The 26,658-nt window shown below is 43.2% G+C and overlaps 4 protein-coding genes across 5 annotated transcripts; 2 read left to right on the top strand and 2 right to left on the bottom strand.

Moving 5' to 3' along the window:
- Positions 1-1,286: 1,286 nt before the first annotated feature.
- Positions 1,287-5,333, top strand: LOC124012057 (C-type lectin domain family 4 member E-like). 2 transcript variants are annotated; one of them, XM_046325428.1, is made up of 5 exons: positions 1,287-1,487; positions 1,634-1,732; positions 2,990-3,144; positions 4,868-4,968; positions 5,086-5,333. In XM_046325428.1, exons 1-5 carry the CDS (start codon positions 1,346-1,348, stop codon positions 5,231-5,233), a joined length of 645 nt encoding a protein of 214 aa, XP_046181384.1. In that variant the 5' UTR covers positions 1,287-1,345; the 3' UTR covers positions 5,234-5,333. The 2 variants fall into 2 exon arrangements, 1 of the variants encoding a protein (XP_046181384.1); XR_006834649.1 differs by lacking the exons at positions 1,287-1,487; positions 1,634-1,732 and adding an exon at positions 2,148-2,240.
- A 2,454-nt stretch (positions 5,334-7,787) lies between these two features.
- On the bottom strand, positions 7,788-10,064 carry LOC124012882 (zinc finger protein 853-like). The gene is made up of 2 exons (XM_046326901.1): positions 9,173-10,064; positions 7,788-8,862 (listed from the first exon to the last, which is right to left on the bottom strand). The coding sequence occupies exons 1-2, from the start codon at positions 9,468-9,470 to the stop codon at positions 7,793-7,795; spliced, it is 1,368 nt and encodes a 455-aa protein (XP_046182857.1). The 5' UTR covers positions 9,471-10,064; the 3' UTR covers positions 7,788-7,792.
- A 2,966-nt stretch (positions 10,065-13,030) lies between these two features.
- LOC124013260 lies at positions 13,031-22,348 on the bottom strand. Its single transcript, XM_046327519.1, has 4 exons — positions 21,694-22,348; positions 14,163-14,299; positions 13,471-13,567; positions 13,031-13,224 (listed from the first exon to the last, which is right to left on the bottom strand). Exons 1-4 carry the CDS (start codon positions 21,974-21,976, stop codon positions 13,031-13,033), a joined length of 711 nt encoding a protein of 236 aa, XP_046183475.1. The 5' UTR covers positions 21,977-22,348.
- Positions 21,765-26,171, top strand: LOC124012545 (zinc finger and SCAN domain-containing protein 25-like). Its single transcript, XM_046326292.1, has 4 exons — positions 21,765-23,323; positions 23,570-23,703; positions 24,072-24,168; positions 24,415-26,171. The coding sequence occupies exons 1-4, from the start codon at positions 23,047-23,049 to the stop codon at positions 25,647-25,649; spliced, it is 1,743 nt and encodes a 580-aa protein (XP_046182248.1). The 5' UTR covers positions 21,765-23,046; the 3' UTR covers positions 25,650-26,171.
- The last annotated feature ends 487 nt before the right edge of the window (positions 26,172-26,658 follow it).

The following is a 26,658-nucleotide window of genomic DNA, read 5'->3' as shown; positions in this document are numbered from 1 at the left end:
GTAAAATCTATTGTATGGATATTATAATGACCCATGTTTGTAGTCCTGGAGCTCCTGAACATGTTGATGTACTGAGTAACCAAAACTGCAGGAAGCTGAAAGGACAGGGGAGTGTATCAGGGTGAAGATAGCCCTGTGTTGCTATTGCATTGAATATGTTCCTGGATAGATTCCCTTTGTCTGGTTACCTTCAGGTTAACAATGTGATTAAGCAGACCTGTTCCCCTTCCTATTAAAGTAGAGCACATTGTGTGCTCTGGACACAAGCTGGATCAGGGAGAAGCTCCTGCTGGACTCCAAGCTGCCAACTGGAACAGTTGAGTTTTTAGTGAATTGTTAGATGAGCATTGTGATAAACTAAGAGTAAAATAAAGACTATTGTTGTTTGCTTCCTTGGTGTGACAGCTTGGAGGCCAATAAAGTAGAATGCACAAGCGGTGATTGGATTGATATGATGTATTATAATCTGTCTGTGCATTTGAAGGGGATGCTAATATTTGACCATTGAGCTTTACTTTCTGCAGTTATATTGTATTTGCCTGTGGGCCTGGTTCACTGTTTGCTGTGTTCAACTAAACTAACTGAGTGATGTGTGATATTTCTCCACGGAATCTATCCATTGTATACCTAACCTAAATAAAAACCTGCAACTAGGTGCATTAAAGGGATTGTTCACTCAAATTGCAAAATAACATACTGGTTTCCTTACCCTGTAAGCAGTCCATGGACAAGGTAAGACAGCCATCCATGTTTTGGTTCATTACCCCTGGCACTGTTTCCAAATGCTAATGTTTGACCATGACTTGAATGAGATTTGTGCCAGAAATGCAAAAGCGTTAGCAACTGGTTAGCGACTGGAAACCAAAGCATAGATTGCTGTCATACCTTGTCATAGACTACTTACAGGGGAAGGAAACCAGTGTGTACTTTAGTCATTTGGGTGAACAATCCCTTTAAGTAAGCTCCTGAATTTAGGAGTTTGTATACAGCCTTTCATGCTTATCCACATGCGTCGCTGCAACTTGTAATAACTATTTTATAGTGTTGTACTAAACGTGTAATATGTTTAACTCTGTGTCTGGTCTGTTTCCACGACCATGTGTCCACTGGACATCTTCATTGACTCTGTCCCATCCAACAACAATCTGTTTGTTAAAGGACTTCTGGAAACGCCCTGAGTTTGCTTGTTACGTACGATATTATTATGTCAACAGCTAGCCTTTGTTTTCCATTTTCCCTCTATGGATCTTCCTGGTATGATAGTTCCCTGTCCATCGTCACAAACAGCTTGCAGAGACAGTGGTAACCGTGGAGATGTCCAGGGACATTGTTTATACCAAGGAAGATGTTTTCGGGGGAACCGTTTGGAGTTGACAACCATAACTATGTCTTTGAAGAGTCCATGTGTGAAACTCCAGATATGTCTACTTACTGCCAGACTGGGGATGAAGTGACCCCAAGAAGCACACCACAACCTGGCTACTCAGGTAAGGGGGCGCGCATGCACACGCACACACACACACACACACGCGCACACACACACACACACACGCACACACGTACGTATAATCCCTTATATTATATTCAGACAGCTCATATTACTGTAGTTAATATAAAGTCCTTCTCTGGTTAGGTTCTGATAGCTCAGGGAAGAGACCCTTCCTAGTTGCTGCAATGTTTCTGGGGCTGCTGTGTGTTCTACTGGCTGGGATCATTGGCCTGTCAGTCTCCTGTAAGTTTGACAAGTACAATTGTGCTTATCATTTATTTCTAGGTAACAGGTATGAAATGGTTTAGAAAGCAACCATTGCTTCATTTGTTTTTAGATTACGTTCACATTGCCAACCTATAGACTGACATTGTAATCTTAAGAATTTGCTTTCTGGTCAATGAGTTGATATTTATTTTCTTTGTTGAATATTGATTAAATTCATTGTGATTTCACCTTGTAACTAACTGTGTTTTTCTGTTCACCTTTTTGGTCTCTGGATATGCTGCTAATATGTTCAACAACAGATCTGTTAGTTTACATTTTAAAAAGAATTATAATCATATTTCCCTATGTAATAAACATCAATAAATAATATGGAGTGACTGCAGTTCTGGATTTATGGAACCCAAATTTGCTGTTGCTAAAAAATACGGAGATCTCTGCGCATGCGGGATCCACTAGCCTACCTGCGGTCAATTGCTGCTCGGTGACTCCACTGCTGCTTGTACACATAACAGCTTGAACAAACGTAGGTCCTTGTCTGTTGGAACAGTAGGCCATTGCAAACATAAGTATGACACAAACAGTTTGTCTAGCAATTTCATTTTTTCAGGAGGGGAATAATATGCAGCTATTTAGGCAATCTTTGTGTAGTTTACACGGTATATCAAACATACAAGAAACAGACAGGCAGAAACAGACAGGCAGAAACAGTCAATAGCGATTGTAATGTTATTCTTTCATCGTCATCATTGTAAGCATTGGCTGAACAGAAGGCAGACTGCTGGCTATATGTCAGCATAACTATAATGCTTACATCTCACACAAAACGCTACTTGTTTTGCCCCAGTGCAATCTGAAGACTGCGTCCTGTTTGTGCAAGCTGTGGCAATATCCACTACAACAGACAGAATGATGTAGCAGCCTTCAAATATATATTTAGAACGTCATACATTTTGGGAAAGTTCGTTCAAATCTCAACTGATCAGAAATGTGAGGCAGAGACATAGGCTACATCATCATATGATCAAATTGGTTGATGGTTCAGAAGAGGGTGAGTAAAGTGAAACACACGTGTGTGTACAACATATGCGCAGAGCGTGATTCGGATCATTAACGTTTGAGAAATAATCTTTAAAGGGTAGGACAGGGGCGAGGGCAAAATCCCTGTACTCGTAGCCTCGGCTTAAATAGTAATATTTCTAACATAATACAGATAACTAGATGTATAGGTTCTGAAATTGATTGATTGTATTACAATGCAATGTGTTGTTAAAGTTCAGTTAACAGCGAAAACCTGCACCGAAGGATGGCAGAGGTTTGGCTGCAGCTGTTACTACATCTCTACTGAGGTGAACACCTGGGATTATGCCAGACAGGACTGTCTGAACAGAGGAGCAGACCTGGTGATCTTAAACAGCGAAGATGAACAGGTAAGAGAGCGTGTATTCGAGGGAAAACATGTTATTGTAAGGGTTGCGGAACTGGTGGCAGTGAAGTCAGACGCAGGAGAGCAGAAATAGGTAATAGCTGGAGCAGTTTCATTTCAAAACCAACGGCAATAAAATAATAACCTACATGGGTACAAAACCCGACATGCACCAGTAACATAGTGAACGCGCACTTACAAACAAACAATTCCAAATTCCATGCACAAGGACAGGGGGGGACAGGGGGTTAAATACACAACACTTAATGAGGGAAATGGAAACCAGGTGTGTAGGAAAACAAGACAAAACAAATGGAAAATGAAAAGTGGATCGGTGATGGCTAGAAGACCGGTGACCGAAGTCGTGACAGTTATTAAATCACTTTGAAATCAAAATTGAAGTCTTTCAATACCTCAGATAACAAGAAGCTTCCCATCCTGTTGGGGGGAATGCAGAGAACTGTGGGTTGGCAGGGCACTACATTGCTGCCTGCTATGAGATCAACCAACTTGCGCTTGTCTTCTATGCCATTGTGTTGTTACTGTTAACGCTATTGTCCATTGTATGTATGTTTATTTTCTTACTGATTTCCATTTTTAAATACAACCTCATCCCCCCCCCACCATTGGTTATTTTTGCTACTGATTGTCATTGATGGTAATATAGTCAATGAATCATTCCATTTCCAACGTAAGCTTTGGTAATATGTACATTGTTATGTCATGCCAATAAAGCAATTCAAAATGTTAAGAGATAGAGGTGGCTCCTCAAAGTATTGACCTTGGAGGGGGTGGGGGGGGGGTTGAAATGGTATCCATGTTCAAGTTTTATGTTTTTATGTCTTATTTGTTTCACAAAAAAATATATTTTGCATCTTCAAAGTGGTAGGCATGTCATGTAAATTAAACGATACACATTCCCCCAAAATCAATTTTAATTCCAGGTTGTAAGGCAACAAAATAGTAAAAATGCCAAGGGGTGAATACTTTCACAAGCCACTGTACTTGTCCTCTTGCTCAGTTGTGCACCGGGGCCTCCCACTCCTCTTTTTTATTCTGGTTAGAGACAGTTTGTGCTCTTCTGTGAAGGGTGTAGTACACAACGTTGTACGAGATCTACAGTTTATTGGCAATTTCTCGCATGGAACATCCTTAATTTCTCAGAACAAGACTAGACTGGCGAGTTTCAGAAGAAAGCGTTTTGTTTCTGGCCATTTTGAGCCTGTAATCGAACCCACAAATGCTGATGCTCCAGATACTCGACTAGTCTAAAGAAGGCCAGTTTTATTGCTTTAATCAGAACAATATTTTTCAGCTGTGCTAATATAATTGCAAAAGGGTTTTCTAATGATCAGTTAGCCTTTTAAAATGATAAACTTGGATTAGCTAGCACAATGTGCCATTGGAACATAGGAGTGATGGTTGCTGATAATGGGCCTCTCAGATATTCCATTAAAAATCTGCCGATTCCAATAGTCATTTACATTAACAATGTCCACCCTGTATTTCTGATCAATATGATGTTATTTTAAAGGACAAAAAAGGCAAAGGGTGGTTACTTTTTAACACTTTTTTGGTTACTACATGATTCCATATGTGTTATTTCATAGTTTTGATGTCTTCACTACTATTCTATAATGTAGAAAATAGTAAACATAATGAAAAACCCTTGAATGAGTAAGTGTGTCCAAACTTTTGACTGGTACTGTATATCTTTCTCAACAAAGGTATTTCTCACTACATTTGATCGATGGATCTGGATTGGTCTGACGGACAAAGGGACACAGGGAACCTGGAAATGGGTGGACGGCACACCACTCACCAAAGCGTAATATATACAACTACTCTTATAAAAAGGCTCTGATTAAAGTAGAAAACATTGATATTTTTCAGGATGATGTTTTTACCATCGAGTCTAACTGTATGACTGGTGTTTACCCTGTAGGTTCTGGTGGTGGTCAGAACCTGATTCTGCCACTGGAGAGGACTGTGCTATGATGTATGGAGGTGTACAAAATATTCCTCTACACGCATGGAATTACTTTAGGTGTGACTTGGAATTGGAATGGATTTGTGAGGTGGTTGTTTCTTAACAATACCATTACAACATTGTCTACCCTCAAACAACAACACACACACACCTTAAACTTGTCATGCCATATTATGCTTGTGATATTGTCACAATAAAGTTGATTTTCGGTTTTATAGCAGCTTCTAGTGGTCAATATGAGTAATGGTTATTCTCCTTTATTTATCTATGCCAGGGCTGGCCAACCATGTTCCAGGAGAGCTATTCCCTCATGTAGGTTTTCATTTCAACCCCAGTTGTAACTAAACTGGTTCAGTTTATCAACCAGCTAAGTAATAGAATCAGGTGTACTACTTTAGTAAAGTAAAATTAAAACCTACAGGACAGCTAGCCAGCCAGTTTTAGAGGAATGATTCAATACATTTTTCAAATTAACTGCCAATACGCCAACATTCCACTCAAACAACGCAGTCAATCCACAGCAATATGCTGGCTGAAATCAGTTGATGAAAGGTCTTATACAGGTTGTAAATGCAACAAGTACTGATATTGTATCATATAATAGCACTCACAGCTTTCCAAGAAAACTAAATCTGATACATGTAGGGTTTGTTTACATATATTTGGGAGGCTATTTATTCATAAAATTGGTATTAAACCTGTATTAAATGTATTTATAATTATATTGCAATATTTTAGATTGACTATAATTCCATTACACAACTTCTGATATGCCTTACTTTAATTTTCTTGCAGAAGCATCACCTACTGTACGCCTCTACTGCCATTCATTTCAATTAGACTGGTTTTGGATTTCTCCCTGACCAAGATGGCTGCCATTTGGCCCCCGTATGGAACGTTGCAGTATCATGACAGAGCCCATCTAGTAATTTCATAGGATATCTATATATACAGTGAAGTAGAAATCTTAGGTACTGTTCCACATCTAAGGCGAGGCGACGCAACAACCAATAGTTGCGTGCCACGTCATTGAATGTGTCGTCGACTGACAAATTGATGTGGTTAGCTGATACTTCAAATACCTTTCCAGGCGTTTTAAGATCTGTCAAGCGTTAGCAGCATCTAAGCTTTGGAACGCGTACATTATTTTTCCAAGAGATATACATTACACTGCACACTTCTCATCACAACTGAAAACGTATTAACAATGTTATAGTTACCAGTAGTAATAAAAGAGCCTACCTTTAACTTAATACTGTGGACACAAACCACACAATCAGCATTGTCCCAGAGTGGTCTGTTTGCAGGACCAGAGGTAGTAGTCTCTTTAAATACCCGTTTGTGTTTTGTGAGTCCAAAATTGTGCCCTATCACCTATATAGTGTACTTTTTTGACCAGAGCCCTATGGGTCCTGGTCAGTGAAATAGCACCCTATCCCCTACTTTTGACCAGAAAAGTAGAAAAAGTAGTACCAGCATAACTCCACCAGGGAAGATAATATACCCGACACAGTACTGAATCAAATAAATGACAGAAATCAGACACAAAATAACACGCTTGACTGCTTTAATTTGGATTTAAAAACCACAAACAAATCCTAGCCCTGTATCTAGTTTAGACAAACTATTTCTTCAGTCACCCCATTTACTTCTAAAATAAAACTATTGTATCCATCCCTTGTATGTTATACTTCCAATGGGAACAGTGCACAGCTTTGATTTCACGATGCAACCATGCTGTATGTTCTCATAAAAATCTTTGTTCATAAAGATATATATTTTTTTATCCACTTAGTTCATACAAAAACAATCTCCATTCACAAACAATATTGACCTTATTCACTCAGCAGCCATTGTTCATTGACCGAGGTATTTTTTTTCATGTTACATTTTATAGGGTATACATATTCCATTACATGTTGTATAGGCCTACATTTGATGTGGGACACTCAGAAAAACATGGATAGAGCATTGTCATGTGCTCAGGTTTTAAAAGACAAGCGTTGATTAGCTACCACATTAGCCATCTATGGTAGAACATTCATCTGAGAACAAGGTCTAGAGAAACTTCAATTCACTTATAGAAATGCAAATGACTATACATTATTATAAAAACTGTAGACAATACCATGGGGAAAACACAGCTTATCTATCCTACATCATGTCTAACTTCATATCAACAGTATTGATATAAAGGAATAACAAACTATATATTTATGCAATAACATGGGTCAAATGAACAACCAACACCCCTGGAGCACACTCCTCCCCACACCCACACCGACCCACTCCTCCCCACACCCACACCGACCCACTCCTCCCCACACTCCTCCCCACACCGACCCACTCCTCCCCACACCCACACCCGACCCACTCCTCCCCACACCCACTCCTCCCCACACCCACACCGACCCACTCCTCCCCACCCACACGACCCACTCCTCCCCACACCCACGACCCACTCCTCCCCACACCCACTCCTCTCCACCCACCGACCCACTCCTCTCCACCCACACCGACCCACTCCTCCCCACCCACACCCACTCCTCCCCACACCCACTCCTCTCCACCCACACCTCCTCACACCCACACACTCCTCCCCACACACACACACACACACACACACACACACACACACACACACACACCTCCCCCGCCCACATCATATATCATTGTCCATGTGAATCCTCTGGTGCCTCTTAAGGTTGCACTTCTGTGTGAAGCGTTTGCCGCAGTCCGAGCAGCTGTAGGGTCTCTCCCCAGTGTGAACGCGCCGGTGGGCCTTCAGGTTGCTTAACTTAGTGAAGCTCCGGCCACACAGGGCGCAGATGAACGGCCTCTCCCCCGTGTGGGTCTGCTGGTGGGCCTTAAGGCTACTGGGATGGGGGAAGACCTTACCACACACTGGGCAGCGGAGGGCCAGCCTCCCAGGGTGGTGATGCTGGTGGTTCCCTTGTTGGGTTGGTGTTTGGGAGGAGGTGAGCCCTCCCTGGGCGGTCCCCCTGTTGTACATTGGGTAGCCGCCCCGCTTGGCAGCATCCCTGTATACTCTCATGCGCGGCAGGGTTTGAGCGCTGGGCTTATATTTGGAAGGAATCCTGTAGTTTAGAGAGCTGAAGACATGACAGCCCGATGAGGAGGAGGAGACAGAGGCCCCCGCTGTGCTGGGATTGGTTGGGGGAGCGAAATCTCTAGCCAGCTGCTTCGCCTCTGCCGATTCAGAGGACGACAGAGGCTCTCTTACCAGTCGTAGGTTCGACTGAGCTTGTCTGTGAACGTCAGTATCCGTGTCTAATATTCTATGGCCTATCCACACCGGTGAGGCTCTACTCCTCGTTCTGTCACCGTCATTGCTGGGTCCTCTGCTCTGGTTCTGAGATGGCCCTGCTAGTCTGGGTGTCTGGGTGACCTGTTGGACCTCTGGGTCTGCAGAGGGAAACCCAATAGAGTCCCCTGTACTCTGAACGAGTGTGTCGGAGTCCCGCTGCTCCTCTGTGTAGGCGTAAGCTGCAGACGGCTGTATCGCCACCTTGATTCTCCACGGCTCCATGTCCTCCTCCCCTTCCTCCTCCTTAACACTGCCTACCAGCGAAGGACTGGGAGCTGGAGGAGTGGGAGGAGTTGGTTTAGCTGCTACCTGTGATGACTCCACTGTTTCCTGTCCACAGCTTCTCCACCTGACCTCTGGCTCCTCCTCCAGCTTCAGGTCACACCCGCTCAGCAGAAGCACACCTGGGGAGACAGGTGCAAAACGTTTTGCTACGGTGTGCAACTCATGAAAGCACTACTAATGAGACAACAACATAACATACACCCCCTGAACTCAAAGTATGTCTCAAAGTATAGGCTAATTGGTTATATTGTGGTTGTGGGAACCAACCTTAGGCTGGGAAAGAACAGTGGTAGATGAGCATAGCTATTTAGGAACTGTCATAGGGAGAAACAACCCATTTTGGAAACAGTTGCAATACCTACACATTCACCATTTACCCCTTGGTTATACCTAAAAGTATTTTGTGACTCAAAGGAAGCCCCCACTTACTGTCCTGTATTCCTGGAAGTCTGTCGTCTGTTTCCTCGTTGTAGACATCTGTCCCGCCACAGTCTCCACACCTGGCCCTCTGACTGACATCCTTCAGCTGACTCTCTGCCCGCTGCAGCAAGATCCGCAGAGACTCCACTTCCTGGTGGCTCCGTGCCACTTCCTGTTGACCACGTCTTACCTCCTCCAGGAAGCCATCCTCCACCAGTCTGGTGATCTCATACATGGCTGACTTTAGGACCGTCTCCATGACTCCCGAGAGCTGGGTCTGGAAGGTGAGGACGAGGTTCTCCGACATACTGCTTGTGTGTGTCTTTTTTGCAGATCAATTCACAGTGGGATCTGCACCAAACATCTGTGCTTGTGGGAGCAAGGCAGGACTGTGTGTGTGATCCTAAAGTGAATCTCTTCAGAAAGCCCGGTTATTCAGAATAAGTGGGTAGAAATATGCCATGTCTATCACTGACACATCGCGTATCTGTTTCTCTGACCAATAAGAGTGACAGCTCCTCCAGCTCGCTAACAACCAAGTGGCGAAGACCGTCCAGCGCAGAAGAGTGCAACATAGGTTCAATAAAACGGTCACATCGCAAAATTCGACTAGGTAACAGACAAGGTATCAGACAAAAATGGGGTCGTATCAGGCTTGCTAAAAAAATAACTAGCTAACATGATACTGGTACAAGCCTTGTTACAAGTCAATAATGGAATATTTTGCAACATACAGTACTATTGATTAAAACGTTATTACCAAAAGGCTGACAGCACTTCATGAACATGGGGTAGTTGTCTCCAGATTTTTGTTTTAAATTGAAGAAAAAAACATGCTAATCGACGATGGATTCCGGAAATTCGATTGTTTTCAATTGCACGTCATCCTTCTGCTGTACGGTGGCCCTGCGTGATCAACGTCCGCATGGAAAGGGAACGTTTTATGAAACGCGTTAATAGAACAAGTGAAACCTTTTTGCGACAAAATGTTACATATTTTTGGGGTAGAGAATTACTTCGATAATTACTCCACTTAGTCTATCTATGATGAAAATATAGTTGTAAGCTATACAAATAGTTAAAAACATATTTACCAATGGAATTAAAGGGATTATCCGCTACTTTGTACACTTTAGCAAGAAGTTCTGAAAGTGGCCCTCACGAGCCAAAAGTGGATCCGATAATTGCGTACTACATCACATATGTGTAGAATTGTCACCATGTCATTGATCTCTCGCTTTGCTGTGTGTGCATCTTGCTAGCTGTCACTCAAATGGCAGGGGGACTGAAGCTCATTGGCTAAACTCGAATTGCTATATGGCTTATGCATGTGTTGAGAATGTTAGGGAAAATGGCCCAGCACAGCTTCCAGAAAAAAACAGTCACTTTCAAACTAGGGATTTTGTGGCTAATTGAGATTAGACAGTAATTCCGATCATAGATTTTGCATCTATGAACTACAGATTGACACATCCAGCCCAAAGCGGGAGGTTTAAAAAATACTTAGTAGTCGTCAAAGGTCAGTAGCACGTCTTTAAGGAATGATATATTCACAGACTACATGGGAAGCAAAATATTTATTGTACATGAAAGACAATTACAGCAATTCAGGTTCAAATCATTCAGTTAACAAAGTATTAGGTACAGGAAGTAAATGCATGGTTACAGTATGGGTAGTGACTGTGGTAGAAAGCAAGCTTGAGGAACAGAAGAGATGAGGCATATGCTGCATTCATGACATGTTGGAACTAACAAACTCAAACATGTACAACTTGGAAATCGTTGTAGAAAGATGATACCCAAGTTTCCCACTTGGAAAGTATCAAAATCAACCAATCGGAAGCTCTATGCAAATAACTTAATTTGAACTCTGAGGTTCCCAGTTTCCAACATGCAGTGGTGGAAAAAGTACTCATAAGTCATACTTGAGGTAAAGTAAAGATACCTTAATATAAAATGACTCAAGTAAAACTGAAAGTCATCCAGTAAAATACTATTTGAGTAAAAGTCTAAGAGTATTTGGTTTTAAATATACTTAAGTATTAAAAGTAAATGGAATTGCTCAAATGTAATTAAGCATCAAAAGTGAAAGTATGAATAATTTAAAATTCCTTATATTTTGCAAACCAGACAGCACAATTAATTTTTATATTTTTACGGATAGCCAGGAGCACACTACAACACTCTGCCATGAATTTACAAACAAAGCATTTGTGTTTAGTGAGTCCGTCGGATCAGAGGCAGTAGGGATGACCAAGGATGTTCTCTTGATAAGTGTACGTAGAATGTATGCACACATGACTGTAAGTCGCTTTGGATAAAAGCGTCTGCTAAATGGCATATATTATTATTATTAAGTGTGTGAATTGGACCATTTTCCTGTCAAAATGTAACAAGTACTTTTGGGTGTCAGGGAAAATGTATAGAGTAAAAAGTACATTATTTTCTTTACGAATGTAGTGAAGTAAAAGGAGAAGTTGTAAAAAACATAAATAGTAAAGTACAGATACACCAAAAAACTACTTAAGTAGTACTTTAAAATATTTTTCTTTAAGTACTTTACACCACTGCAGACTTCATGAAAGCAGTATTATTCTAATGTTTGGTAGGTTGGCATGGTCATTATGACAGACAATGTATCATTTAAGGCATACATTCTTATTCAATACATGGTTATATTTCCAACAGCTCATATTTTCAATGTCCTTATTAATAAACAATTGATCATAAAACATTTTTTCTCAATGTCAAATAAAATAATAAAGAACCAACTATGTTGAATGCACTAAAAGTAAGTCGCTTTGGATAAAAGCATATGCTAAAGAACAAAAATGTAACTTTGTTTTATTCAGTTCAGGAGATCTGGCCTGTGTTTGCGCTGGTGCAACTTCAGATGGTCCAGTCGTTTGAAGCGGAGTCCACACACAGCGCAGCAGTAAGGTCTCTCCCCGGTGTGGATGCGCAGGTGCACTTTCAAAATGTCTGCGCGTGTGAAGCTCTTGTCACACATAGTGCAGCGGTGGGGTTTCTCCTGCGTGTGAATGCGCTGATGCAGCTTGAGGTTCCAGAGCCGACTGAATTTGTTACCACAGATGGAGCAGCAGTAGGGCTTGTCTGTGGTCTGGCTGCACTTATGCCTCTTCAGGTCGGAGAAGGAGGTGAAGCCCTTGCCGCAGTGGCTGCAGAGGTGGAGTCCCTCTGCCTGGTGGACCCGCTGGTGGACCTTGAGGTTGCAGGCCTGAGTGAAGGTCTTACCACACTGGGTGCAGGAGTACGGAGGCCCAGACCCTGACTCTCTACCAGTTTTGTGTGTCTGCTTGTGGGCCTTGAGGGAACCAAAATCTGGGAAGGTCATGGTACATTGATTGCAGGCATGACGCCTCCCCCCTCCTCCTGTTACCTGCTCTTGTGAACGATCTCTGAGGTTTAAAGAGAGTCCAAAGTCGTCAGCGGCATCATACAGGCTCTCTGTGTTGTTGTTGTGGGCTGAGCTTCCAGAGTGGATGGAGGTTAGCCCCCTGTGGCCGGCTCTGCTACCTGACTCTGGGACACCGTGTTCTGGGTACAAGACACTGGAGTCCTGCAGGTACCCCTCCTCGTTTATCAATAGGCAGTTCCGGTCTCCCACCTCCGGGTGGGGGGATGGCGTTGGCGACCCCACCTGCTCCCTCCGGCTCTGATGGGGGCGAGGCATGTGGGAGCGATGGTGATGGTCTCCCCCCCTCAGACCTCCCCAGGTCCACCTGGTAGTGACCTGCAGCTCCGTAGCTCAGCGCTCCCAGACGAGACGGAGAACCAGGAAGCCTATCCAGCCCTTCCATGTCTAGAAGATGGTCGCTCCCACCAGCACCGCTGTAACCAGACTTTTCAAAGGCTCCCCCCAAGGTCCTCCATGCTGTAACGAGGGCGGTAGAGAGGGTCGGTGGGGTCCTCTGGCTCTCCCTCGGGGCCTGGTGGTTCAGGCCCCTGGTCTAGACCAGAAGCCCAGTCATCCTGGCACCGCTGTAGATCCTGCTGAATAAAACTCTTACTGGGCCCCGAGACGTCTGAACCATCGGCCCCTGAAAACACAGGGGACATGAGGCATTAGAAGCATTAATATTTAAGACATTAGAATTACTAGAAACGGTAGTAGAGTAACTGTAATGTTAAATGTCTACTTACAGTTTCAAGTTGACTTTACATGTATAACAATGAATTCATTTGAAATGACACGGCATACTTACTATAAGTTACTCTCCTTATCATTCTCATCATCATTAAGGTTGGCTATTGTCTGTTATGTTTGTTGTAAACTCCTGACTCACCATCCAGGCAGAACTCCCATCTCTCCTGTAGCTCAGTGTTGTGGAGAGCCTCCTCTTTCAGCAGACTGTCCAACTTCTGACCTCCGACCTCTGTGGACTGGAAGAGCAAATGATTCTGACTAAATAATGGATAAACTGACAGTGACTGAATAGAGCTGACATGATGGTTCTCTATTCAGAACTCTCCTCAGGGACCCCCAGACATCTCACAACTTTGTCGTAACCCTGAACTAGCATACCTGATTAGAGTAGTGAAGGGCTTGATGATTCGTTGACAAGTTGAATCAAGTGTTTTAGTTCTGGAACAGTTCAAATATGAGGAGAGGTTTGACAAAGGCTGCCCAATTCTTCCACACAATTCTAACATGTTCTTTAAAATATATTTCTAACTGAGCATTTTGTAACACTGCACCCTCCACTCTTCCAAGGTGTTTAGTCCCCTAGATACAAGAGGTTCTCCTAGAGCTGGTGGCCTCCATGTGTTTAGTCAGTCCCCTACCTACCTCAGAGATTCTCCTAGGGCTGGTGGCCTCAGCCTCCATGTGTTTAGTCAGTCCCCTACCTACCTCAGAGATTCTCCTAGGGCTGGTGGCCTCAGCCTCCATGTGTTTAGTCAGTCCCCTACCTACCTCAGAGATTCTCCTAGGGCTGGTGGCCTCAACCTCCATGTGTTTAGTCAGTCCCCTGCCTACCTCAGAGATTCTCCTAGGGCTGGTGGCCTCAGCCTCCTCCAGATCATTGAAGGTTGTTTCCCTGGCCACGCCCCCACAGCTGCTCCACTCCTCCCCTTGTACCTTCTCCTGCTTCAGGCCACGCCCCCTCTCCACACCTGGCCACAGGTAAACAAAGAGAACATTTCATTTGGAGTAAAAGGTAAGAAACATTGTGGATAATAGAGTCTCCTCACATCAGATGAAGGAAAGGAAACATCTTATTAAGATGCCACCACCACCCATGACTGACTCTTTTCTTAAACCAATACTGTCTGATCAGTGATCACCAATGTATAAAAGGTACACATTTACAGCAGCCCCACGTCAGTGATTCCTCCATAGGGCCATTTCCATGTAAAAGTACCCATGAGCACCAACATGTAAAGTCCATAGGAGCATGTCAAATGAAAGTTAAAAAGTCTCCATTTGGGGGAAATGAAAGCCTAGATACTGCTCAACCATTTTCCATTACAAAATGAGGCCTGAGTAAAGGCTTTGATTTTGATTAAAAAAGACAGAAAAGGGGTCTTAAAAAACATCGAGCAGGAAAAAGTCTTAAGGTATCAGAAATACATCAGAACACAATACTGTTGAAATAAAGACCCCTGTCAAGTAATAAACACATATTTCGTTTTGGATAAATTATTTGCCTTCTGTCAGTTTAAGAGACTTTACCTTGTAATTCCTTAACCAAAAACCCACATGTTTCATATATTTTCTAATTTCTCTCCCTCATGAGGGAGGATAATGAAAGTTCACAGAAGTTACAAGTAATGGTATACCTACCAATTAGTTTGTATTTTTACTGATATCAATTTGTTTCTGAATTATTAAGTGATTAAAACGTGTTATTCTGTTACCAAATCAGTATCAGAATTAGATACTCCAATTGAATTGACTACATTGGGAAATCATTGTCTATCCTCCTCCTTTACTGTCCTCCCTCTACTCCTTCTACTGGCATACCGTTATGTTCAGCTCATAGGATCTCCTGCTACTGTCCTCCCTTCTACTGGCATACCATTATGTACAGCTCATAGGATCTCCTGCTACTGTCCTCTCTTCCATTAACATACTGTAATGTTCAGCTCATAGGATCTCCTGTTACTGTCCTCTCTTCCACTGACATACTGGGATGTTCAGCTCATAGTGTCTCCTGTTACTGTTCTCTCTTCCATTAACATACTGTTATGTTCAGCTCATAGTGTCTCCTGTTACTGTCCTCTCTTCCACTGACATACTGTTATGTTCAGCTCATAGGATCTCCTGTTACTGTCCTCTCTTCCACTGACATACTGTTATGTTCAGCTCATAGTGTCTCCTGTTACTGTCCTCTCTTCCACTGACATACTGGGATGTTCACCTCATAGTGTCTCCTGTTACTGTCCTCTCTTCCACTGACATACTGTTATGTTCAGCTCATAGGATCCCCTGTTACTGTCCTCTCTTCCACTGACATACTGGTATGTTCAGCTCATAACTGTTCTCTTTCTTTCTGTCATCTGGTGGTCAAAGCAAGTGTGTAAACAGTCTGGACAACCCCTCCCTCTCAGTCGCTGCCTCTTCTCACTCCAGTTTCTGTTACCTCTCCCAGCTCTTACTGACACCTACCCATGAGCCCCCTCTCTTTCCATTTACTGAAACCAACATCCTCACCCTCTGAACACCGACCGACACCGGACGTCCATGGACATGGAAAAGCAGTTGAAATATGGTCAGTCCGCCCTGGCCTTGATTTTACCGTCCACAGACGTCGTTTTGGGGGCTGGTCCGGCCATAATTTCAACATCCACAACCTTGATTTGGCCCAAACATAGACGTCCATGATTGGTGGCTATTATTCTAATGACCAAATCTACAACCAATCATAGACGTTTATGTTTCACAAGTTTGGACAGTACAGTAAAGAGCATAGTTCAGTACATTACATTTCACTACAGTAGAGCAGACTAGAGTAGTATAATGTACTATACTGTACAATAAAAAAAGTAATGACAGCTAGCTAACGACCTCCTTTTCCACATGAAAAAGACGGAGAGTGACTTGCTAGCTATGTCAGCTAGCTAGCTGGGATTTTCTACAAGGAATCTGCCTCCCAAAAAAAGCTTCTCCCAAGTGGGTGTGACACCTACTCCCGTTGCCAATGCACTGCTGTTTGGATTCCACCTGGCGATCTGTTCACCGTCTGCCCTTCCCTGCACATGCACTGTTGAGGTGAGTGACTCTGAACTTACAATAACTAGCCCCAAGTTGTTAGTAACTGGAAGGTTGCAAGTTCAAACCCCCGAGCTGACAAGGTACAAATCTGTCGTTCCAGCCCTGAACAGGCAGTTAACCCACTGTTCCTAGGCCGTCATTGAAAATAAGAATTTGTTCTTAACTGACTTGCCTAGTTAAATAAAGGTAAAATAAATAAAAAAAATATTTATCACCTGTGCTTTGTGCTATTTGCCTCATGACTCCTGCGTGCTTTGTTGACTGTGAACTTGCTTGTTTACCCAACCGTGGGACAGTCTTTTTGTTCCCACACTCGGGACTCTGACTCTCTATTGGTTACGCAGACTCTTGGCCTGCCATCCTATTCTAACTTACTGTACTAAATTTACTGTACTATTCTAACCACCTCTCACCAGCTTTGTATTAATGTTACCTGATGAAATGAATGTACAATATGATCTTGTTGCCATCTAATGCAAATTCAAATGTTATGAAATCAACACTGAAGAGCTCTCCCTGTCCTCTGCCGTGCCCTGATTGTATTACTGCTGATTATATCTGGAAATGTGCATGTACAGTACACCCTCACCCATCTACTGTTGCTAGCCCCAATTCTGATATCTGCTTCATTGATTTCTGCTCTCATAAAAGCCTGGGTTTTCTGCACGTTAACACTAGAAGCTTATTACCTAAAATTGATCAATTGAGTGTGTGTGGGTTCACAGCTCCAATCTAGATGTGATGGTCATTACTGAGATGTGGTTAAGAAAGAATGTTTTGAAAACTGATGTTAACCTTTCTGGTAATAACCTTTTTCAGCAACACAGATCTTCCAAAGGTGGTGGAGTGGCAATCTTTACCAAGGAACACCTTCAGTGCTCGGTTGTCTCCACCAAGTCTGTCCCCAAACAATTTGATTTGCTGGTTTTACGCATTAAAAACGTTCAAATAACACTTTGTTGACTGTTGCTCGGTGTTATCGTCCACCATCAGCACCGGCCTGTACTCTAAATGCCCTAAGCGCTCTCCTTGTCCATTACATTAAGTCTGTATTTGTCCTGCTAGGTGACCTAAACTAGGACATGCTTAAACCACCTGACCAAGTCCTAGAGCAATGGGACTCCCTAAATATTTCTCAGATTATTACCAATCCCACAAGGTATGACTCGAAACACCCAGAAATGCTACTCTCCTTGATGTTATCCTTACAAATAATCCTGATAGGTATCCGTCTGTCTTTTTTTCTGTAATGACCCTAGGGATCACTGTTTTACAGCCTGTGTTCGTAATGGCTGCTCAGTGAAACGACCGGTCCTGACTTGTCATAGACGCTTGCTAAAAAACTTGAATGAGCAAGCCTTCCTTCATGATCTGGCCTCTGTAATTTGGTGTAGAATCAGCTTGATCCCCACTGTCGAAGACGCTTGGACCTTCTTTAAAAAAAATATATTTTCCAGTGGTACCGTTAACAAATACTTGCCCATAAAGAATATGAGAATTGAAAACAGGTTCGGTCCCTGGTCCGACTGTGATCTGGCAGAGTTATTCCACCTCAAGAATTCCATTTGGCAAATCGTCGCTCAGCACACGCATACTCAGGCTGACTGGCTCTCGTTCAGGCAGGTTAGAAATAAGTGCACTTGGGCTATCAGGAAGGCCAAAGTTAGTTACTTTAAGGAGCAGTTCACTCTCTGTGGGTCTAACCCCAATAAATTCTGGCAAATTAAAGACCTGGATAATAAACCCTCCTCCTCACAGCTGCCCATGTCCCTTAATGTTGATGATGTGGTTGTTACTGACAAGGAGCACATGGCTGAGCTCTTTAATCCCCACTTCATTAAGTCAGGATTCCCATTTGACTCTGCCATGCCTTCTTGCCCGTCCAAGATTTCCTCATCCCCCACCCCTTCTAACGTGACTGTCCCTGATGCTCCTCCCTCTTTTCCCCCTGCCCCGCTACAAAGTTTCTCCCTGCAGGCTGACCGTGGTGCTAAAGGATCTCCTTAAACTTGACCCCAGAGAAACATCTGGTTCAGATTGTTTAGACCTTTTCTTCTTTAAGGTAGATGCCCCTATCATCGCCAAGAACATATCTGACCTTTTTAGCCTCTCTCACCTCTCTGGGGAGGTTCCCATTGCTTGGAAGGCAGCCATGGTGCCTACTTTATTTCAAGGGGATCTAGCTGATCCTAACTATTATAGGCCAATTTCTATTTTGCCATGTTTATCAAAAGTGTTGGGAAAAACTTGTCAATAATCAACTGACTGGCTTTCTTGATGTCTATAGGATTCTATATGCTCAGGTTATGGATGTCACTGCAACCATTTACATTTACGTCATTTAGCAGACGCTCTTATCCAGAGCGACTTACAAATTGGTGCATTCACCTTATGACATCCAGTGGGACAGTCACTTAACAATAGTGCATCTAAAACTTAGGGGGGGGGTGGGGTGAGAGGGATTACTTATCCTATCCTAGGTATTCCTAGGTTGTAAATTATGTCACCAGTGTCCTTGATTCTAAGCTATGTTGTGCTGCTATTTTTATTGACTTGGCCAAATCTTTTAATACGGTAGACCATTCCATTCCTTTGGGCTGGCTATGGAGTATTGTTGTCTCTGAGGGGTCTTTGTCCTGGTGCGCTAACTACCTCTCTGTGTACCTATTCAGGATACATCACCATGAAGAGAATGACAATCATATCCATAATTATGCATTTCTGTGTAGTACACATCAGCGACCGATGATGTATTTCCATTGCCGTAAATCTGTTATCGGGTGTAAATCCACTTAACTTACTGTAGTTCAATAACCAATATATTACTGTATACAGTGCCTTCAGAAAGCATTCACACCCGTTGACTTTTTCCATATTTTGTGGTGTTGCAGCCTACATTTAAAATGGACTAAATATAGATTTTGTTTTTGTCAATAACCCATCATGTCAAAATGAAATAGTTTTTCTAAATGTTTACAAATTATTACAAAATGAAAAGCTGAAATGTCTTGAGTCAATAAGTATTCAAGCCCTTTGTTATGTCAAGCCTAAATAAGTTCTGGAGTGAACATGTGCTTAACAAGTCACATAATAAGTTGCATGGACTCGCTCTGTGTGCAATAACAGTGTTAACAATCTTTTTTTAATGACTACCTCCTCTCTGTACCCAACACTTAAAATAATCTGTAAGGTCCCTCAGTCGAGCAGTGAATTTCAAACACAGATTCAACCACAAAGACCAGGGAGGTTTTCCAATGCCTCACAAAGAAAAGCACCTATTGATAGATGGGGAAAATAAACAAAGCAGACATTGAATATCCCTTTCAGCATGGTGAAGTAATGAAGTAAACTTTGAATGGTGTAACAATACACCTGTAGTGGAATTACAGTCTGCTTACAGTCTCTCACACTTATCATACATGTTTTACCTGCTGCATAGACAGACAGGGTATTTGAGGTTTGCTCTTATAAGAATATTTTGAAGATAAATACACAACGCAGGGGATGACAGGACGAGAGGACTACACTTAATTGTCAATGGGGAATTGTCAACGGAAATAGTTGGTTGTCAGTTCAACAGCTGTTTAGAATGTGTTGAATGTCAGACCTGAAGTCAGAGCTACGTGTGCCATGTTTTCATTGGTCTATACATTGAGTCTGGAGCAGTATACTTGTTATTTGGCCATTGGCCCAGTTGTACTGCAAGGACTTCTGATTGGTCAACCTCAGGCTAGGATGGGGGGTTTATAAGTGGCATCATGTTTCTTTGTTCTGTGGAGAAAAGCTAAGGACAGGGAGACTGAACATCTATCACCCAGCCTAACATCTATGATTTGTCCTTCTCAAATAAATCTATTTTTCTCCCCAGATTTGCTTTGGAGGTAGTGTTATTGAAGAATAACATCAACTGCTAACACTCTCACAAGGTCAGCTCAGCGGGAGTGGAATTATTGGCTGAATACCCAGACTGTGGTTGCCAGGTGTTTTCTTCCTGAGCAGGCGGTCTCTGGGAGAAAACACTTTGCTGAGAAACAATGTATTTGGCTATCTTTGTGTAACAAGATTTGATAGTATAAACATGCTGAGGGGGAAATACCTCATCAGAAAGTGCTGTTTGTCTGTAATCTCTCCGCTGGCCTGAATAAACAAATGTATTTAAGCTTGATGTTGGGGTCCTTAGTGGTAATTTCCACAACACACCCAAAGATACAGACGTCCTTCCTAACTCAGTTGCCTGAGAGGAAGGAAACCACTCAGGGAATTCACCATGAGTGAATGTAAAACAGTTACAGAGTTTAATGGCTGTGATAGGAGAAAACTGAGGATCGACCAAGAACATTGGAGTTACTCCACAATGGCCTCATTGACAGGAGTGAAAAGGAAGCAAGCCTGTACAGATCAAAAATAATCCACAACATGCATCCTGTTTGCAACAAGGCACTGTACAGAACAAAAATAATCCACAACATGCATCCTGTTTGCAACAAGGCACTGTACAGAACAAAAATAATCCACAACATGCATCCTGTTTGCAACAAGGCACTGTACAGAACAAAAATAATCCACAACACGCATCCTGTTTGCAACAAGGCACTGTACAGAAACAAAAATAATCCACAACACGCATCCTGTTTGCAACAAGGCACTGTACAGAACAAAAATAATCCACAACATGCATCCTGTTTGCAACAAGGCACTGTACAGATCAAAAATAATCCACAACACGCATCCTGTTTGCAACAAGGCACTGTACAGAACAAAAATAATCAAAAACATGCATCTTGTTTGCAACAAGGAACTAAAGTAACACTGGAAAGAATTTGGCAAAGCAATCACTTTTTGTCCTGAATATAAAGTGTTATGTTTTGGGCAAATCCAATACAACACATTACTGAGTACCATTCTCCATATTGTCAAGGGTAGTGGCATCATGCTATGGGTATATACTTGTCATTTTTCAGGACTGGGGAGTTTTTCAGGATAAAAACTAAACGGAGCTAAGCACATGCATAATCCTTGAGGAAAACGTGGTTCAGTCTGCTTTCCACCAGACACTGGAAGATGAATTCTCTTTTTATCAGGACAATAACCTACTAACCTGTATTTGCAACCATTTAAAAAAACATGTTTTCACTTTGTCATGATGGAGTATTGTGTGTAGATGGGTGAGAAAAATATGAACTGAATCCATTAATTCAGGATGTAACACAGCAAAATGTGGAAAACTAATCAAGGGGTATGAATCTTTTCTAAAAGCACTGCATACTGTCTTCAGATTTCTCTCTCTCGTCACCTGTCTGTGAGGTTCCAGAGCTTCTCTCCTCGGTTTCCTCGTCAACTCTCCCACAGTCCGCACACTTCCCCGTACGGCCGACCTCTCTGTCCCCATCCCTACGTCTGTTCTCCGACAACTGCAGCCGCTTCTTCAGTGACTCGACCTGCTCCCGACTCCGGGACACCTCCTTGAGGAAGCTATCCTCCACCAGCCTGGTGATCTCGTACATAGCAGCCTTGAATACCGTCTCCATGACTCCGGAGAGCTGAGACTGGAAGGTTACGATGGCTTCAGACATCATAGCAAACTGTCTATGTGTAGCTAGCTACAGTTAAGAGTTGGTAACGTTTAGCTACTTTTGTTCAGGTGAGTCAGTGTTACGATCCAGTCTAGCAAAAGGCTAGGAAGCTATCTAGCTTACGTTAGCAGGCTAGCTACTGTCTCTCTCCATGGCGGTCCTAATACATTTTTTATCATATCGAGATTTAAGTTGTAGCATTTACTGTATATGAAGCTATTCGAATAAATATAAATACCAGAGGTATTGAGAGAAAACAAGGTTATGGTAGTTAGCTAACTAGCTACAGAGTCAACACAAAAAGCATCCACAAAACAACAGGACTTCCGGAAACAGACCTACGAATCGGGTAGTGGGACAATCTACATTGGAACGCTCCTTACTGGAGAGAGTAGACGACATTTATTTGAAGAAAAACTTTGTTTGTTCTTACGTTTACTGTAAATAATGTTCAAAATATAATATTGCTATTATTATCAAATCTGGATACTGATTAGTAGGCTATTTATCGTGGAAATTATTTACAGGAAATCTACACGGAAGCGATTCATCCCGCCCACCAGACCGTATATTATCTGGAAAAAACGATCAACCCCCATGCTCAGCAAGTGATTTCAACCTTTTGGTAATAACGATTTGAATCAATAATACATTATGGTGCAAAATATCACTTTATTGACTAGCAACACGGCTGGTAGTAGCATGTTAGCTAGCTAGCTAGCTATTTTTCTTTAGCAAGCTGGATACGACCCCAGACAACTGTTACATGGTGGACCTTGCAATTTGATTGTCTTCTTGAACCTTTGTTGCACTCTTTTACGCTGGACTGTCTTCGCCACTTGGTTGTTAGCGAGCTGGAGGAGCTGTCACTCTTGTTGGACAGAGAAACAGATACGCGATGTGTCAGTGATAGACATGGCATATTTCTACCCACTTATTCTGAATAACAGGGCTTTCTGAAGAGATTCACTTTAGGATCACACACACAGTCCTGCCTTGCTCCCACAAGCACAGATGTTTGGTGCAGATCCCACTGTGAATTGATCTGTAAAAAAGACACACAAGCAAGCAGTATGTCGGAGAACCTCGTCCTCACTTTCCAGACCCAGCTCTCGGGAGTCATGGAGACGGTCCTAAAGTCAGCCATATATGAGATCACCAGGCTGGTGGAGGACGGCTTCCTGGAGGAGGTGTCCCGAAGCCATGAGCAGGTCGAGTCGCTGAAGAAGAGGCTACAGTGGTCGGAGAACAGAGGAAGGGAGAGGGACAGAGAGGGAGGCCAGAGGGGGAAGTGTGCAGACTGTGGGAGAGCTGATGAGGAAGGTGGAAGCTCTGGAAACTCACAGACAGGTGAGGAGAGCCACATCTAAAGACAATATGGAGGAATCACTCTAAAGTGTGACTGATGTAATCTGTATTTTTCATACTTTGGTGATCAGGCAGTATTGGTTTAAGAAAGGAGTTAGTGGTATCTCAATAAGAGGCATCCTTTCCTTCATCTGCACTAATGCAAAAAAGACTCCACAGCATCCACAATGTTGCTCTCGCCTTTCCTTTTACATAAATAAAATGTTCTCTTTGTTTACCTGTGGAAAGGTGCGGAGATGGGGTGTGGCCTGAAGCAGGAGAAGGTACCAGGGGAGGAGTGGAGCAGCTGTGGGGGCGTGGCCAGGGAAACAGCCTTCCATGATCTGGAGGCTGAGGCCACCAGCCTTAGGAGAACCTCTGAGGTATCTAGGTGACTAAACACCTGTGAAGGGTGGAGGGTGCAGTGTTACAGGACATTCAGGTAGAAATATATTTCAGAAAACATATTAGAACAGATAGTCTGTCAGGAATAATTGGGCAACCTTTGTCAAACCTCTCCTCATATTTGAACTGTTCCAAAACTAAAACACTTGATTCAACTTGTCAACGAATCATCAAGCCCTTCACTACTCTAATCAGGTATGCTAGTTCAGGGTTACGACAAAGTTGTGAGATGTCTGGGGGTCCCTGAGGAGAGTTCTGAATAGAGAACCATCATGTCAGCTCTATTCAGTCACTGTCAGTTTATCAATCATTTAGTTAGAATCGACTCATTCATTTGCTCTTCCAGTCCACAGAGGTCACAGGTCAGAAGCTGGACAGCCTGCTGAAAGAGGAGCCTCTCCACAACACTGAGCTACAGGAGAGATGGGGTGTCTGCCTGGACGGTGAGTTGTTTACAACAAACATAACATAGACAAACATAACATTGCCTACCTTTAGGTTTAAGAGAATGATAAGAAGAGTAACTGATAATCTGCTGTGTCATTCCAAATGTATTCATTATTACACATGTAAAGTAAACTTGAAGCTGTAAGTACACATTTAACATTAGTTACTCTACTACTGTTTCTACTAGTTCTAATGTCTTAAATATTAATGCTTCTAATGCCTCATGTCCCCTGTGTTTTCAGGTGCCGATGGTTCAGACGTCTCGGGGCCCAGTAAGAGTTTCAGTGAGCAGGAGCTGCAGCAGTGCCAGGCTGACTGGGGATCCGGTCTAGACCAGGGGCCTGAACAACCAGGCCCAGAGGGAAACCCAGGGGACCCCAGCCAACCTCTCTTCCAACCCCGTTACAGCATGGAGGATCTGGGGGGTGGCTTTGAGAAATCTGGTTACGGCGGTGCTGGTGGTGGAGGAGGCCATCGTCTAGATGTGGAAGGGCTGGACAGGCTTCCTGGTTCTCCGTCTCATCTGGGTGCGCTGAGCTACGGAGCTGTGGGTCACTACCAGGTGGACCTGAGGAGGTCTGAGGGGGGAGACCATCACCATCGCTCCCACATGCCTGGGCCCCATCGGAGCCGGAGGGAGCAGGTGGCGTCGCCAACGCCACCCCCACACCCAGAGGTGGGTGTCCGGAACTGCCTGTTGATCAACGAGGAGGGTTACCTGCAGGACTCCAGTGTCTTGTACCCTGAACACGGTGTCCCAGAGTCAGGTAGCAGAGCCGGCCACAGGGGGCTAACCTCCATCCACTCTGGAAGCTCAGCCCACAACAACAACACAGAGAGCCTGTATGGTGCCCCTGACAACTTTGGACTCTCTCTAAACCTCAGAGATCGTTCACAAGAGCAGGTAACAGAAGGAGGAGTAATGGGAGGAGGGGGGAAGCGTCACGCCTGCAATCAATGCACCATGACATTCTCAGACTCTGGCTCCCTTGAGGCCCACAAGCAGACACACAAAACAGGTAGAGTCTCAGGGTCAGGATCTGGGCCTCCGTACTCCTGCACCAAGTGTGGTAAGTCCTTCACCCAGGCTTGCAACCTCAAGGTCCACCAGCGGGTCCACCAGGCAGAGGGACTCCACCTCTGCAGCCACTGCTCCAAGGGCTTCACCTCCTTCTCCGACCTGAAGAGGCACAAGTGCATTCAGACAACAGACAAGCCCTACTGCTGCTCCATCTGTGGGAACAAATTCAGTCGGCTCTGGAACCTCAAGCTGCACCGGCGCGTTCACACACAGGAGAAACCCCACCGCTGCACTATGTGTGACAAGAGCTTCGCTAGGGCAGACAATTTGAAGGTGCACCAGCGCACCCACACTGGGGAGAGACCGTACTGCTGCGCTGTGTGTGGACTCAGCTTCAAACAACTAAACCACCTGAAGTGGCACCAGCGCAAACACAGGCTGGATCTCCTGGCCTGAGCAGTGGTCTATAATTATTATTTTTTTTTAAATTGTTTTTAAATAAGGACATAAAATATATGAACTGTTGGAAATCTAACCATGTGTTGAATATGAATTAATGTCTTACATTATGGACTGTCTATAAATTGTCTGTTATAATGATCATGCGTAACCTATGAAACATTTGAATGATGGGACATTCATATGCTCGTGGGAAGTCGTAAGTCTGACATGATTGTGTTCAAGTGCATTTGAAGTCAGACCAATTCTTTAACCAATAAGATTTTTGCTAGCTTGTTTTCTAGCTAATGTTGCTCATAATAAAGTTATCTAGTTTGCTTAACATTGACAGTATGGTAAAACTAGCTACATTATCCAAATTGATAAGTTTTTAATTGTCAAAATTGGATTTGTTGTCAAGTTTTGGTTGAAAAGGTATAAGTGGTTTCCCAGTTGTAATTACGACTTAGAGGGTTGTTCAAGTGAAACTTCCCAGTCCAGCCCAGATTTTTGCATACAAATAAAACAAAATAAAACACATTTTAAAGCAACTAGTTTCATCCCGCAGAACATAAAAACCAAGGCGTGAGACATGAACACAGTACACCTATATTTAAACTTGTTTTTAGGCTTCTAACTTTCCTAATAAAAAAATAATAATTTAAAAAATTAGGACAAAAAAACAGAATATGTTTCAAAAACAATTATTCAAGTCTCAATTCAAATTCCCTGTGCTCAAGAATGCCAAGGTAACCTGTCTAAATGACTATCATCCTGTAGTACTCACATCTGTAGCCTAAAATGCTTTGAAAGCCTGGTCATGGCTCACATCAACGCCATCATCCCAGACGACCTGCACCCACTCCAATTTGCATACAGCCCCAACACTTGGACAAAAGGAACAGCAACAGTACATGAGAATGCTTTTCATTGGCTAAAGCTCAGCATTCAACGCCATAGTGCCCTCCAAGCTCATCACTAAGCTAAGGACCCTGGGACTGAACCATGGACTGAAGACCTCCCTCTG

This window comes from Oncorhynchus gorbuscha, linkage group LG24 (genome assembly GCF_021184085.1).
Source record: "Oncorhynchus gorbuscha isolate QuinsamMale2020 ecotype Even-year linkage group LG24, OgorEven_v1.0, whole genome shotgun sequence".
NCBI classification, from domain to species: domain Eukaryota; kingdom Metazoa; phylum Chordata; class Actinopteri; order Salmoniformes; family Salmonidae; genus Oncorhynchus; species Oncorhynchus gorbuscha.
This window is presented reverse-complemented; position numbering and strand designations above follow the sequence as displayed.